The sequence below is a fragment of the Triticum aestivum genome, chromosome 6D (assembly GCF_018294505.1).
Source record: "Triticum aestivum cultivar Chinese Spring chromosome 6D, IWGSC CS RefSeq v2.1, whole genome shotgun sequence".
In the NCBI taxonomy this organism is placed as follows: Eukaryota; Viridiplantae; Streptophyta; class Magnoliopsida; order Poales; family Poaceae; genus Triticum; species Triticum aestivum.
In genome coordinates this window covers 259,111,571-259,127,854 of record NC_057811.1, presented here as the reverse complement: position 1 = coordinate 259,127,854, position 16,284 = coordinate 259,111,571, and the positions used below count along the sequence as shown (strand labels likewise).

The 16,284-nt window shown below is 47.9% G+C and overlaps 1 protein-coding gene across 4 annotated transcripts; it reads right to left on the bottom strand.

The window, feature by feature from the left end:
- Positions 1-5,557: 5,557 nt before the first annotated feature.
- Positions 5,558-15,780, bottom strand: LOC123144586 (zinc finger transcription factor YY1). Of its 4 annotated transcripts, none has more exons than XM_044563793.1 (6): positions 15,458-15,780; positions 15,310-15,368; positions 7,282-7,481; positions 7,089-7,118; positions 6,316-6,459; positions 5,558-6,236 (listed from the first exon to the last, which is right to left on the bottom strand). In XM_044563793.1, the coding sequence occupies exons 1-6, from the start codon at positions 15,496-15,498 to the stop codon at positions 5,748-5,750; spliced, it is 963 nt and encodes a 320-aa protein (XP_044419728.1). In that variant the 5' UTR covers positions 15,499-15,780; the 3' UTR covers positions 5,558-5,747. The 4 variants fall into 4 exon arrangements, with proteins under 4 accessions (XP_044419728.1, XP_044419727.1, XP_044419725.1 ...); XM_044563792.1 differs by having other exon boundaries at positions 5,558-6,248; positions 15,458-15,779; XM_044563790.1 differs by having other exon boundaries at positions 5,558-6,248; positions 7,078-7,167; positions 15,458-15,773.
- Positions 15,781-16,284: the final 504 nt, after the last annotated feature.

Genomic DNA, 16,284 nt, shown 5'->3' with positions numbered 1-16,284 from the left:
GGTGGTCCATAGCAGGCCCCGCCGCCGATCTGACTGATGGCGCGCCTCCCGCCGTCGCTCGATGGTAGTTCGAGCGTCTTCCTGAGCTCGCTCTCGAAGAACTCGACGTTGGTCGCAGCGGGTTCGCGGGTCAGACGACGCCGTGGAAATGTTGTCACGGGCGTCGGCCCGACGGGCCGGCGGCTGCTGTCGCGGCCGCGGGGGAGGAGACTGCACCGTGGTCGCAGCGTCTCTGGTCCCCCCACCGCCAACATGCATCGGCTCAACAAAACACCGGCGTGAGGGTCCCGTTGGGAGCGGCTCGTCTTTATTGGCGAAGCTGACAAGGCTTCGGATGGTGGCCCTCCACTCGTCGAGCTTCTCCGCAGCGGGGGGAAGTCGAGGAGCAGTTGCACGTGCGCCAGCGCTTCTGCTGGCGTGAGCGGCGGCGAGAGCTGCGTAGACCGTGACGCGCTCCGACTTCTAACCAGGTTAGAAGGGGCTCTGTCACGGTCTCGCGGTCGCGCGCCGCTTCCGCCGGCGCCCGAGCGTGCATGCCGGCCTGGTGCGTCCTGCGAGTGGCGCACAGGACTCTTTCCGCGGCAGTGCCCAGGGGCTCCGGCATCGCGGTGGCGCTCATTGCGCGCGGCCTGGGAAGGCCGTGGCGCGGGTGCCAGCTGGGGCGCCGTAGAGGTTGTCGCGCCGCCCGTGGGTAGCACGGCCCCGCCCCCGGACCCAGCGGCGTGTGGCTCGTCGTCTCGGGCTCGGACGACGCCGCTCGCCTGGCTCCGATCGCCAGAGTGTTGTGGATGCTCGCGGGCCACGTCTCCGGCCTCATCTACGGCCACCCGGTCGCCTGCCCATACTGGCGCGGACGGGCCGGCTCCGGGCGACCCGATCGCTGTGATCCACTTTCTCTTGGGGGCCATGGTGATGATGAAGTCGATGCGCTGACCTTCAAACCAGATTTTCACAGCTTGTGCCCCCCTACCTGGCGCGCCAAAGATGTCGGTGGAAACGACACCTATGCGATCACGGGGAATCTCTTCTACGGTCAGCGGGCGCGGGGCTGTGGAAAGAGCGGGTTTAAGAGATCAACACGGGAGATTTATCCAGGTTCGGGCCGCAAGTGATGCATAATACCCTACTCCTGCTAGCTTGTGTTTATCTGGTGTTCTTGGACTAGCTATAAAGCGTGCAGGGTCCAAAAAGTCCAAATCCTCTCACAGTACACCGCGGGCCTCCTTTTATAGTCAAAGGGGTTGCCACAATGGCACACGGGAGGTGGAAAGTTGTACAGTAGTCGAGTTTATCACCTGACATCACAGGACAAAACGCATTAAATGCGCTACTTAGGTGTCTTCTTACTTTATCGGGGATGGCAACGAAGCCCATCCCGTCCGTGGCCGCTTCGCCTTGCTTCGCCACGCGTCCAGGCCAACGAGGCGTGCAGCGCCATGTAGGCTGGCGGGCTGCTGAGCCGGTGTGGTGGCAGGGTCTTCACGAAGATCTGCATGCCACCACATAGGTGCTTGACTAGTTGGCTCAGGAGCCACATACTGCCACGTGGGTACCTGCTTAGTTGGTGGGTCGGCGCTGAGCTGGGGCGGCGACGGGGCGGCAAGGCCTTGCCGCGGTCTTGCTGATATTCCCGGCAAGGGTCTTGCCGGGGCCTTGTGGGTGCCCTCGGCAAGAGTCTTGCCGGGGCCTCGTGGATATCTTCGGCAGGAGCCTTGCCGGGGCCTCGTGGGCATCCTCGGCAAGGGGCCTTGTTGTTGTCTTGTCCTTTGGTTCCTGCCTAGGCCTCGCAGGCCCTTTGTCTTCACAAATATCTGCATGCCACCATGGAGGCGCCTCCCGAACCTTGGTTCCAATGTGGTTGGTGGCGTCGGAACTTTTAGACTCAAGGGCGACAGCCTCGTTGGTGTTGGGTAAGTTGCCCCGGCAAGGGCCTTGCCAAGGGAGTTTCGCCTCGCCCCTCTACTCTTCATGCTTCTGGTCTTGAGCGTGGCTCTGGTAGTCTCGTGACTTTGCTTCCTCTTCTGTTCCGCCAAACGCGGCCGCAGGCATGTGGTTGCGACTGCCCGCGCACAAGTAAAGGGCTGCAAAAAGGACCCCTACTTTTGTACACCGGCATAAAGAGAAAGGATTGTAGTGACGGATGAAACAACAGAATGGAAAGGTGTTCTCAAGGAGTTCAGAATCCTCATTGGTATGTTTCTACTGCACCTATGCATATGCAATTTTCGAATTTGGTACTGTTCTGCCTAAAACATAATTTTATTCTTGTTAAATAGCAATAGTAAATGCACCATGTTATTCTATGCGTTTTTGTAGTCCATTTACATATATAATTTATTTAATTCGGAGCTACGATTTAAAAGTTATGTAATAAACCACTTAAGCATGTTATTTATATAGATTTAACACAAACAACAATTTAAATATTTTTAGCATGTGACAGAGTTGCATATTATGAATCTACAAGAAAATCTAAACATTTTACATATAATAATCATTTTAATCCGATGCATGGTTTGTGAGTTATTATATGTATGACCCTACACACTAGATGTGACTTATGGGCAGATTTGGAACATTTATGGAGAAAGTAAAACTGCAAGTAATCTTACTAAAAGGCCTTAAAAGGAAGATTAGGAAGTTGAGTTGGTTAGAAAGGAAAGTTGTTGAATAGTGCAAATGTGTTATGGGTGATTCCAAGTTAATGAAATGTTGTTTTAGCTCCCTACTAATTTTGACGGTGCTACGGCGGGCTTACGCCAGCCTGAACCATTTTCATTATAGATAAGATTGAGATACAACACGACGGTTACAACAGATATCACCCGACACATAGGAGAAGGAACTAAGAACAACAGAATATAAGATGGAATAAGGAACAACAGAAAAAGAACCAGAGGCGAGCTACGACAAGCAGCCAACACCAAGAACTTAGCATCCATCACCACCAGTGGACCGAGAAGAGCAGGAACTAGCTTTGTTGGATCCGTCGAAAGGACATCCGCCACCGAGAAGACGTAGAGAAGAAGTTGCTTGCTACCATGCGATCTCTGCACCTTGAAGAGCTAGGAGATCGTAGCCACCATCGAAGAGCATCCTGCCGCCTAGGAACGTCGCGGCAGAGAAAGCCACAGACCGTGCCGAAGGGCAATTTTCTGCCGAGATAGCCCTACACCTCCTCTGAGCCACACCACGGCCACCATCACAAATAGAGAGAACCATAGCACTCCGCATGCCACCAAACCTCAAAAGCCATCGAAGGGTGCCGAACACCGAGACCTCACCACCGCCACAAGCCCCAAAAAGAGAGGTCAACCATCAGCATAGGATGACCAAGGTACTGGTCGCCGCCACAGAGCACCTCCACCGCCACCGCCCTACAAACCAGCAACCTGAACCAACACTCCAGCCCAGACATCAGACGACCAACCGCGGATCCCTGGCTCCTGAAACGATGCCCCCAAGGGGGAAACAACATTGAAGATGTCGTCGTCGTCCGATCCAGAGAAGGATCTGAGACTTTCGCCCGAAGCACAAAGAAATAGCCAGCAACGGTAGCTCCCCAATGATGCCTTCACGAAGGGACACGGCGCCAGGAGACGTCGTCATCATCGTTGCCGACGAGGTCGACAATAGGCTTTTGCCCGAAGCATCCCAGCCCGGCCGACTCCGCAAACGCCGGCCGCCGAGTCCGGCAGCGCTAGACCTTCCCCTCTCCTGCCAGTCCACGGCGAGCGTCCCCCCTTGGTCCAGCAAGAGTCATCCGCAAACACAGCCGCTCACCTCGAGCACCTGCATAGACAGAGTTGGTTCTGTCTCGGCTGCCACGTGCACCCAACCCCTCACTGCCGGCCACAACACCACACCACCACACGCCTACCCCGCCGACAGCAGCCACCGCCGACCCCCCAGCCGCAACCATGGAGTGCACCAGCCGTTCGAGCCACCGCCCCAGAGGGGTCCAGATCTGGGCGAAGAGAGGCACCCAGACCAGGCATGGCAGTCACCAGGGTCACCGCCACGGCCTGCTCCACCACGCTGCGCTGACCACCACACCCGCCTACGCCACCAGCCCCCAGTCGCGGCCGCGGGGACCGCCGGCCAAGGGAAACGGGCCGCCGTCCAAAGGGAGTTGGATCTGGAGCTCCCCTGGGCAGAGCGGCGTCGGATCCTTGGAGACACAGCTACCCACGCCTCCGCGCCGCTCGCGCCGGCGCACAGCGCGACCATTGCCGGTGCGCGCCCCCGACCACCCGCGCCCGCCCGCGAGTCCCCGTTGCCGGCCAGCGTCCCGCGCCACGCCTGGAGAAGAGGAGGGAGAGCCGTCCCCGCCGCCGCCGGTGCCGAGGGCTTTGCCTAGGGACGCCCTCCGACGGCGGCGGGAGGAGGAGGGGGGAGGCGAGGGTGACTGTCGGCGGCGGCTGGGGTTTCTCCCGAGCCGCCCGCGAGAGCGACGCGGGAGTCAAATCTGTTAGACTATCTGCTACTCTAGGACCTGGCGTTCGATTTTCGTTTGCGTTCCTAGCTCCCTACTAATATTGGGAGGATATATGTTTTAAGAGAAATCACCATGTGAATTTCCCTCAATTTGAATGGATTGAAGATCCATACAATTTATTTATATGAGGAACATTTAGGTTTGTAAATTTAATGCATTATCACATGATGCAATGCAAAAATGAAATAGAGCAAACAATAAAACAACAATAATAATAGAAGGAATTGGTCTCGGGCTGTTACACACCAACTTTGTTTGAATCTGTTGGAAGGCGAAAATCAAGGAATGATGAGGCTCCTCCCAAAAGTGAAAATTGGAGTACTCATCTATGGAGATGAACAGCAGTGAAAAAGATGACGGTGCTGGTGAGAAAAGGGTGCCTAGAAGTCTCACTGTGGCATCTAGCATGGGACGTCCCGACGGGAGGACTGAAGGAGATGCTCAAGAGATAAGGAGGTAGAGGCGATTAAAAAAAACCGACGACTTGGTGAGATCAAGGAGGTACTCAGAGAAGAAACAACAAAGTTGGAGATGGAGGAGAAGAAGATCCAAGAGAAGAGATGGGATGTCATGCAAAGCAAAAGGACTCATGAAGAGATGCGGGCATATAGAATCCAGGTTGAGGAGGCATGGTTGGCGCAAGATTGGTTCGCCGGGGAGAACCAATTCATCATATAATGGATCCAATGGCAAGAGCATTTTGAGAGGAGACGAGGATGGTGATCATACATCCTGGGGCCGCAAACGCAGGAGAGGGCACACACGCCAGCGACATGTGTACACGTCGGTTTAACACTATAGTTGATGCAACTTGCTAAAAATATGTGCATGATTGTTTAAAAATTATGTGAATAATTGTTTGATGTCACAAACTTTGATTTTAATGGCGATTGAAGTATTTAAATTTGAATGAGGAAAAGAAAAGAGATGAAGTTGAGACGTGGGACTAAGTTTGCACGTCACCTGGCCAGCCTCCAAAACATTATGCAATGCAGCGCACCCTATGAGAGTACCTCTGATAGCCGCATTGTCAACACGTGTGAGGCATCAACAGTTAGATTCTCAGCACGGAAGCGTGATGATCTATTACCCTTCTTAATAAGTTAATTAATAGCCTTAAATTGAGACACCTACATGCAGCCCACAAGTTTCTGCCTAACTAGCCACCCTTAATATGTATTGTTACATGTATGCAGAACTATAATCCAGTCCGGTGATCATAAACTATGTGCACAGCAACCCATAGCTCTCATTCTTCTTCCTCCGTCTCCTCATCGTCATCGCCGTCGCTAGCAGCTCTGTATCTCAATCCCCCCTCCTCAAGGTTATCTCCCTCTTCCTCGGTCTCCTCACTATCATCTTCGTACAACACCTTCCTTGGCCACTGATGCTCCTCAGGGATACTGACAGCTGGAGATGGCACCGTATAACCGCTGCGCTTAGAGATCTTGGCGAGTGGCATGCTGGTTGTGAGGTTTGGCTTGCTTCTACGGGAATTCTTCGATACTGTGCCCCTCGACGGACCAGCTTGAGCACCAGCATCTGAATAGTGGTTGGGGTGCTCTTTCTTCAAATGGAGGTTAAGTTTGTACTCGTGAATGTATGCCTTGGCACACCCATCGTAAGGGCAGACATACGGACGATCAGCTGATGGAACTGGTGGTGTTACCAGAGATTTCGCTGTGTTATGAGGGTGATCTCCTAGTGCATTGCGGTTCATTACAGGCCCACCTGGATTCTGTGCACCAGACTGTCTAGTCTTGTGAGTATAGGTTATGCGACAAGTTGCAACTGACAAATATCTCTATACATCTTACCTTCTCATGCTGTGCCCTGAAATGAGCCCTTAGTTTAGATTCCTGTGTAAATCTTCGACCACATTCTGGGTATGGACACATATGATAGTTATCCGCAAAATGGGTTTTCATGTGTGCCTTCAAATTAAAATCCAATGAGAAAGCCTGCAATAACCAGGAATAAAAGCAGATTAAATCCATGAGTTCCCAAATCCACAACTATGATGAGGGAATACCAATTTGCTGCGTTGCACTTATTCCATCAGTTACAAAGTAAAGCCCACCCGGTGCATCCTACTAAGCTAACATAATTTCTCAAAAATACGTGAAGAAGTCTCTTGCTGGTGACTGCCACTCCAGAATGAGCATGTTAACATTTGTGTACACCATTATTTGAATTTTTTAAAACTATAATCCCTTGACATGGAGAGTTCTTGGATTGCAGACAATACTGCAGCGGGTTCATGTCCAGGTAGTGATTTCTCTCTCGTGTGCATGTGAAATTCATATGATGTACATAAAAATGTGCTTGCTGGATACAAATCAAAAACATCATCCAAATGCAACCAACAGAATGATTGAAATGCCAAAGCCCTAGGATAAGAAATAGAACTAAAACAGAAACCAAGGATGGAGCTTTTCTATATTTAATTAACATAAATAACATTTCTCCGTAATTAAATATTTCTGGTAACTTGTTCAAATGTACAAATTATATATGACTAAAAACCAAATTCTGTACAGAAAAGCATAACAAGTACATGGAGAAAGCATGGTAATAACCTTGCCACAACCTTCATGAGGGCAGACGAAGTTCTTCTCGCCTGTATGAATAAGAAAATGCCTCTTCAACTTAGAGCTATCTAAAAATTTCTACAAAACGGATTCAGCAGAAAAAATTAGATAAGCAGCTCAGTATAAAAAATGTCACTGCCATATGGAAATGGCTTTGTGATGTAGGCAAGACAGATATGGATGACACAATACCTTCCCACATCCCTCGTAGTGACAGACATACTGCCTCTCCCCATGCACGTGGGCATGTTTCCTAAGAGCACCTGCATCAACAAAAGTTTTCCCACAGCCATCATAGCTGCATAAGAAAAGAACCTCAGTGGCAGGGTCAGGCTTTGCAGTGCATGCCCCTTCTTCCTTGTCCTTGGACTTAAGAGCAGCCAACCTATCCTCTATGAGGGAATGAAGATAAAAATATTAGCTGAATGAGAATGCTAAACTAAAACGCAAACATGTCAAGAAGAAAATCCAACTAGTTTGTCCTTATTGCTACATTGCACCTGATTTCTAAATTGGTCTGAAGTTGTACACAAAGAAGAGGTGTAAAAGGAATGCAATACTTTTGTTGTGGACATGGGCCCACAGTACCAACATAAAGCAAGCATGGGAGGAGTCCATGACAGAAAAGTACTTCTTCCGCCCGGGATTGAAGGACCTGTGAGCCACGGTAAGCCGTTTGAATTTAAAAGGCCGCAGTAATTATAATGGAAGTATTTCGACTCGATTCCCCTCCAGTTTGCTGTGTTAATTACGACTGGCAGCATGCAGTCACTAAAAGCGCTCCTCCAGTCAATATGCCAGCCAAGCATGCAACCTATTACAGCTAACGGCATGCATGCAGCCAATTAAATTGCCACAATTAATTAAGCCAAGGCGTGTGCATGCAGTTCACTACAGCTGCACCTTGGTCTTGCCATTTTGGCCCCTGAGACCTATTCTAACCTATAAGAATCCGGGACGACCCGCCCCCCCGAGCGATCCATCGATTTCGCCTCGTTCTGACCGTTTGATCGAGGCTGGTCGGGTCAACGCGCCTCTGTCTGCCGCCCGTTTTTTACTGCCTATTTTGACCCAGCGATCGATCGTGGACTACGATGACTGGTGGGCTCGCCAGGTTCTTCCATTGGCTGGGTTAGAAATCCTCGGGTGGACCGCCCCTGGCGCCTCGCGTGGGCTGCTGCGCGCTGACCGCGGCGTGCGTCGTGGGAGGACGCGGACGGATTCGCAGACGCATGCACACCCGTTTTGGGCGCCCTCCTCGCGATGACAGGCGGGCCGGTGCTGCTCCTGGTCCCGCTCGTCAGCTACACTGGCTGGCTGCTCCTCGCGGGATGGGGTGGTCGTGCGTCACGGGGTTGGTTGCGCGTGCTGAGCAGGGCCTGCGACATGGGAACGTGCGAAAAGCTTTCCGTCAATCCGCGACGTGCATGCTGTGCTGTGGGCCATCCCCGGTGGACCTTATTTTCGGCTGGTCCCATGCCTCTGTGGGTTGACTCGTTTGGGTTTGCGTGAGGGGTTGTTGCGTCTCTACTGCCATCGGAGGGAGAGGCCTGCCCAATCCTATGCGTCTCCTCCCGCGCCGCGCGCGACGTGCGCTCTGCAGCCGCGAAAGCTTAGCAATGCGTGGAAAAATCCCCTCCGCTGCCGCACACACTCGTCTCCTCTCTTTTACGCCTCCCTCGTCGTTCCCGGCTCTCCACCCCACACCGGGAGTAAGATGGCGGCGGCGGGGGCTGAGCTGGTCCATGGTGAGGAACGGCCGCGTTGGACGCCGTCCTCCAGCTCAAATCGGCCATGGTAAGGTGGACCAAGATCTGAGATGGTGCGCCTCGACCTCACCTTCCTCTTCCACTTTCTCGCCGACTGCAACCAAGCACGGAGAGAGAGATAGCGGCGGTGGAGGAAGGAGCCGGGGCGGAGGTCGATGCAGCATCGAGGAAGGGCACGAGCGAAGGTCACGCCGCACGGAGGCACGATGGGGTGGCCAGGGAAGGCAGCGCATCCGGCCGGACAAGGCGGCTCCCAGGCACAGGATGCAGCGGCGCTTGCTTCTCCTCTCCCCGCGCCGCCGCTGTCCTGCGTCATCGCTGCCGCCACGTCCTTGCTCGCCATTGACCTCCCGGTCTCTTCTCTCCACAAATGGTGCCACCACTGCCAGATCGATTCAAGCGCCAGGTGAAGACACCTTCCTGATTTGATTTTGTTTATGATTTGTATGGAGATTGAATTAGATCAGCATAAATTGGAGATTCTTCTTTTCTGCATGGGCGCTTGCAGATATATGGAGCAAGATTAGTTAGCAATCCCAAGTTCGATTCAGCTAACGCAGCGCCATGTCTATCCAGGTAAGAAAACTATATTTTATATGAAGTTTGCATGTCCAATTCATAAACGTCCTTGAATTGCATTACAATGACGACATATTTGTTTGTGTTCATATTTCTGACAGGGGAATACAGCACGTGCACTTAACTTGTTTGAGGAAATTGAAATATTATTACTTATTGGTGTAGCTGGACGTTTTCATGGCATTGTCCATAGATGTATTTTTTTCCTGATAAGTAGTATATTACAGATAATATTAGTTGGATACAGTAAAAAAAATTGCTTGGAGACGAGTTTGTTCAGCCTACTAATTAGCTAGAATAAGTTGAGCCAAGAGGTTGATGTTATTTGTTCTTTTTTGCGCCTTCTTTTGTTGATATCCAGTCTTAACCTCACAAAACTGCGCTTCACCTTCACTTATAATGAGCCAAGAGAGAGTTCATTAGTTTTCTTTGGTTTTAGTGCACATAAATAATTTGCTAAGTTTGGTTTTATATTTACCATCTGTGGTTTCCAAGCATTGAACAATGGCAGCCTGTTTTTTCACTTGACAAGTTACCTTAGCAATGTGTAAAAGTTTGTCAAATCTCTCATTCCTTATTATGCTATAAACTGAAGGCCAAGATAGATTACTCAAATTACTGTTTGTTTGCACTTTCTGAGCACTGCAATCTATATATTTTAGATAAAGTAGCGTTTTCCAGTAGAAGTCATCGTTGGATCAACATATTTTTTTCCACTTAACATTAGCATATTTAGAGTTTTCTATATATTTTGGATTTTCTTTCAGCGAGGTAAAATTGTCTAATTTTTTGTTTTGCCAGCCAGGTTCAGTTTCTAACAAAGCAAAGCAGCGAATACAACTGCAATGATCTTGATGTGGTCAAATAAGACTGTTTGTATGTTTCTCTTGGCGAGGTAAAATTATCCAATTTGTATGTGTATATACTGTTTTGAATGATTACTGAGCTAGACCAAGAAGTGAGCTACAGGTTAGGTTTTTCTTTTTGGCAGAGTACTCTGACGAACACATCATTTCATGCTATGTTCTTAAAACCTTACTTTCAGTGGTCTTCAGCAAATATTGCTATGTTCGAGATGGTACATATCTAAACCAAAATTTCCCTAGCAGATCTTGCTCGATAGCCTCATCTTTTTTCTTAAAGTTGGTCGTTTGTTGTGCAAGGTGAGCTTATCCCATTGTTCATTCTACAGTCAGGATTCATCTCTGTTTCACCATCATTCGCTTTTTATGCTATTAATCCATTGGTCCTTGACATTGGCATGCTCTGTTTTAACATTTAGCTTGATTTTCCTGCTAATTACTACAATTGCTTGCATGTGAACACACCGACCCATTTATGCCCTGCTTAATTAAAACTGCTATCAATTCCCTTTTTAATTCTTCTCAGGCAACGAGGCATGAGGAGACGATGCCCCATCCATCTTCTGCAGCCTCATAGTTTTTCTTTTACCTGAGCATGTGATTATTTTGGGATTTTAGCTCTATGCAGCCACTTTACTTGATTAAGTTAAGAATATGGCGGCAACAGTTTGTTGAATGGTTGAAGTTGGTTCATATGCTTTGAATACAATTGTTTTCATACATCATGTTATGCACCTAGGATGCATCCAATCAGTTTTTTATTTCACAAAATGACGTTGCGAGCGTAAATTTAGATCCGACAGAGATAGCAATATACCAAGGGTTCTAAGAATTCGATTACAGGGGAAAACAACATTTGTTTTCTCGATTCAGTTTTGGTTCTTGTTGTAAAAATAGTCGGATAGTGATCTTACTGAATTTTTGTTTTCATACAAGTCGATGGTACAATTTGCACCTGGTAAATAAATTTGTATCACTATCTATTTTATCAGGTAAAAACACCATCATGTTGTTTGAGGTGCATGTATCAGTTGGAGCGAAGATGTGTGTATAATGATGCATTGCTGACCATGAAGCACTGCAAGGCTTCAGGATATGTACCACAAGAGACTTTGACACATTGCCTCTTGCTAAGTGGTCGATGCTTTAGGGTTGAACTATTGATTAATCCCTTTTTCCCTTAATCTATGTGATGGTGTTGCTTACCATAAACACTTGTTATGTGGATTCAATAGAAATGATGTTTTAGGTTTGATAGTTATAAAACAAATGTCATAGAAGATAGCTATTGCTATTATGGAGACGTTTCGAACTATTGTTCATCTGCTATTCAATGTTTGATGCTCCTTCATTATTTTTATACACAAGAGCTAAAGCTCCAATCATACATGTTTGCTCAAACCAAAAGCTCCTAACTAATGAAAATATTTTGAAAGCACTCATGCTTTTCAAGGTACATAGATTTTTAAACAAAATCCTATGTATTTTTTGCTCAAATACAAGGACACTGGAAAATGCAAATGTTTTCAATGCTACATGATTTCAATTGGGTCTTTGCGAACATGGTAGCAAGTATTTCGTGCTATCAAATTAGAATATGTATATACATCTCACTGTAGACAACAATCCACCATGTTTCCTATTCAAGGGGATTAAACCATGGATTATTTTTTCATCGCGTACATGGATTTAGCGTGCCTCTACGCCATTTGGCGTTACGCCATTTGGCGCAACGGGTCCACTAGTAAAGTATAAACCCGGACGGAGGAAGTAGAGTCCATTGGGAGAGCATAGGGGCAGGAAAGAGTGCAATTGCATAAGGAAAGATCTATGTCTAATCGTGTTAGGAGAGGTCAAAGGCTTGATCATCCGTTATATAAGGATGACACATATCCATGTTTGAGGCAAGCAAGAACAATCAATCTAATCTCTCCCAGTTATTCTCTTGTCTCAACATATGTCTACCCAATCCCTCCTCACAGCCACACCGTCTGGCGATCTTCAGCACGGTAGTTATCCCGTTGCAAATCAAGGTTGACATCATTTGGTATCAGAGACAGCCACCATGGCTTTCAATGCCGACTCTTTCATGGAAGAGTTCAACGCCTCAATCCAATCTATCTTTGACAAATTCAAGATTCGTATATGCTTGAGATCAAGGCAGCAAAGTAAAGGAGGGCAGCAATGGCTTCAGCGACAAACATGGCGAGCATGGCAGCAATATCATCACTGCAGCCTGAAGTCGGCGTAGCAACGGCGGTTTGCAAGAAGCTGTAGAGGCGCACGAAGAAGCAGCAAGCAGCAGTTACGAGACATCCGGATGCAGAAGCTACAGATGCAGATAGAGGAGCAACCAGGCACAGCAGCATTGCTAGCGACAGTGCCGACACAACCATGCATAACAGCATCAACAAAATCATCTTCAGTGGAACGGTTGAGGCAGGCTAGAAAAGGGTCAATTGCTGAGCATGGACCTAGCATTGGAGTTGTCCACGAAATTGATCTGGGCCATCCAAAATCATCTTCAGTGGAACAGTTGAGGCAGGCTAGAAAAGGGTCAATTGCTGAGCATGGACCTAGCATTGGAGTTGTCCACGAAATTGATCTGGGCCATCATTCATGTGTGGACGTTGGTTCAAGCAAATGTTTAGTTCTGTGTGCATGAGTGCATACAGGAAGAGATAATTTGGTGCATAGAATATGTAGAAGTTATATTTCAGATTGGAAAGAAAAGCACGAGAATTATTATGCATGCATGAGAACAAATCAAATGGGATTCGTATTGGCTCCAGCTGTTGCATTTTCCATAAAACAGAAAATAGCCTAGGTTGGTTTGTATGGCGTCCACCAGAAGAACGTGACCAAGGGGGTGTCAAAGGAATATGTGACCAACAGGACATGGAAAGAATTCTATTGCCAACTGAATGTCAGCGACATAATAAGGGACGTTCCAAATTTCCTGGAGAGGATCTCAGACAGAAGTATCAGGGTGACCTAGAGATATACAAGTTGTACCTGAGAGAATTAGGCAAGAGGTCTGGCAAAACGTAGAGCTGCAGTCACAGTATCACTATCACATTGATGCGGGGCTATGAAGGAATTCAGCCCTGACCACCAACAAGCAGCTTGAGGACAAGCTGCTTGTCCAGGAGGGGTGTAATGTTGCGGACAAAGGGTTCACAGTATCAAGGCAAGAGTACCAGCGTGGAAGGAGTCCATGAGAGTGAAGTATCCTAAGAGTACACTAGGAAAGTATAGGATTAGGAAAGAGTCCAATCGTATAAGGAAAATTTTAAGCCTTATTAGGAGAGGTCAAGGACCTGAGCATCCGTTATATAAGGATGGCATGCATCCACGTTTGAGGCAAGGAAGAACAATCAATCTAATCTCTAGAATTATTATCTTGTCTCAACCTATTACCCAATCCCACGACGTCTGGCTATCTTCAGCACGGTAGTTAACCCCTTGTGAATCAAGGTTCACAACAATTGCCCACACTAAACACTTGTAATTTAACATATATCCTTTGACATGTTCATCGCAATCTCCATCTGAAATCTCAACTTCTGCTATTTGCTTTGAGAGAACGCATCACTAGACTAATGGTTTATTGGTACATTGCATGTAACTCCTAAATTGTTCGGAAGTTGTAAACAAAGAACAGGTGTAAAAGAGTGCAACATTGTCCACACCAAACACTTGAAATTTAACATAAATCTTTTGACATGTTGATCACAATCTACATATGAAATCTCAAATTCTGCTATTTGCTTTGCGAGAACTCATCACTAGATTAATGGGTTTATTGGTTCTCAAGTCTGTACAGATTAAACAGAAACTTCACAATCCCCATGTCAATCTCCAATTGTAGAATGTTTGCAGTAGACTAAATCAGAAAAAGAGCAGACTACTACTTGATGCAATTGGTACAACATATGCTTGTCGTAATGATATTTCAATAATGTAGAGAATTACAAGGTTAGAGTTGTGGAGAGAGACATTGGAAACTAATGTTTTTAGGCTTAGAAGAACTAAAACCAAGTACATGAGGTGCGGTTTCAGTACTACTAGGCACGAGGAGCCTTGCTGGGCAGCTGGTACCTCAGAAGGACACCTTTCAATATTTGGGGTCAATGCTGCAGAAGGATGATGATATCGATGAAGATATGAGCCATCGAATCAAAGCTTGATAGATTAAGTGGCACCAAGCTTCTGGCGTTCTCTGTGACAAGAGTGCCACAAAAGTTAAAAGGCAGGTCTATAGAACGGCGATTCGACCTGAGATGTTGTATGGCGCTGAATGTTGGCCAACTAAAGGGCAACATGTCCAAAGTTAGGTGTAGCAGAGATGCACATGTTGAGATGGATATGTGGCCACACAAGAAAGGATCGGGTCAGTGCAACGTGTGGCAGTACAACATGCAGGGCATCGACATTAGTGGATGAGTGGCCGTCTTTTCAGCACGGGCAGGGCATCCTGTGTGCTCTTGTTAGGCCTCCAGGGCTAACTTCTCATTGTGTGGGACACGCCGGATCTGGCCTACACAGAGGGGGAGGCAATGCCCCAGTGCTGCAAGGATGGCTTCAACAGTGGTGTGTGGCTGCACCATTGTTGGGCCGTGTTCACGAATCATGACAAACATTTCCACTGGTCAGCCATCGGAAGATGATAAGCATTTAGGCCAGTTGCATTTCTGGTAGTGTGTATGCTATACTTGCCTCTAGCAGTCGTTAGTTGCTATCTTGCTGGAGTGGTGTTAGGTTGTAATGGCCCAACCTTAAGCTTTCTCGAAAGTTAGGCTAGCTTGCACCTGTGACTAATGAAACCAAAGCCTCTATCTAATAAACACCCGGTGGAATTTAAGCAACGGAAACCACAATAACAACCAAAGAAAGATCATGTCAAGCAGCAATTGCAGGCACGATGACACTAAGCAACAAGTGATGGAGCCGTGACACAACAGTAAGTCAAAGTAAGAATTTACAGCAACAAGAAGAAGGCGACGTACCTCGCACCCACTTGTAAAGCGCGCACGGGCCGCCGGCGATGACGAGGTCCTGCGGAACCCTAGGAGAAGGACGCGGCGCAAATAGTTCAGATCCAAACCACACGAAGCGGAGTGGAATTCGAGGGGTGGTAGGGGTTGGGAGACAAACCACTCCTTGATCCATCGGTAGCGGCGGTGGAGTCCCTGCATCGCGTCTCCCCGCGGCCGCGGGGCGGAAGGCGATGACGGCCTTACGGATGATTGTTGCAAGGGAAGATTCGGATTTGGGGCTGGGGCTGGCGGCGACTTATGTTTACCGGGCTACGGGTGGGTACGGACAGGGAGGGAGGCTCGGAGTCGGATGGCATGGTGGATGAGGAGCAGCATGTCGTGCTGCGAGGAAATCTATGGCTACGCCTCGCGGCCGCGGCTGCTCCGTTCCCATCATCATCTCATCACAAGACCAAAGGCAAATGAAACAGGTCCCTTGCGTTGTTTCCGGTTGTGGGGGCGTCTAGGTGGCCGAATGGGTGCTGGGAAGGGAGAGATTAACACGTGTGTACTATAAGTTTATAAGTTTTAGAGATTTCGATGCAGATTACATACCAAGCAAAATGAGTGAATTACCCTCTAAATTATGTACATATACATCTATATATATATGGAATATCCAATTCTGAGCCCGGACACATCTGCACCCGGTCAAGAAACAATTTATAAAAAATTAAAAAAATCCAACTTTTTTATGGAAGGTAGATAATTTGGTGTGTGAGGTGCGCTCCAAATTTCAGATCATTTGGACATTTGAGTAGCTCTTAGCAAAAAAGACAAATTGGGTCAGAGTATATGAACAGTACACTATTTAACGGACCCCAAATTCGTCTTTTTGCCAAGAGCTACTTAGATGTCCAAATGATTTGAAATTTGGGACGGACATCAAGCACCAGATTACCTATCATGCCAAAAAAATTAGAAATTTTAGAATCTTTTTAGTAT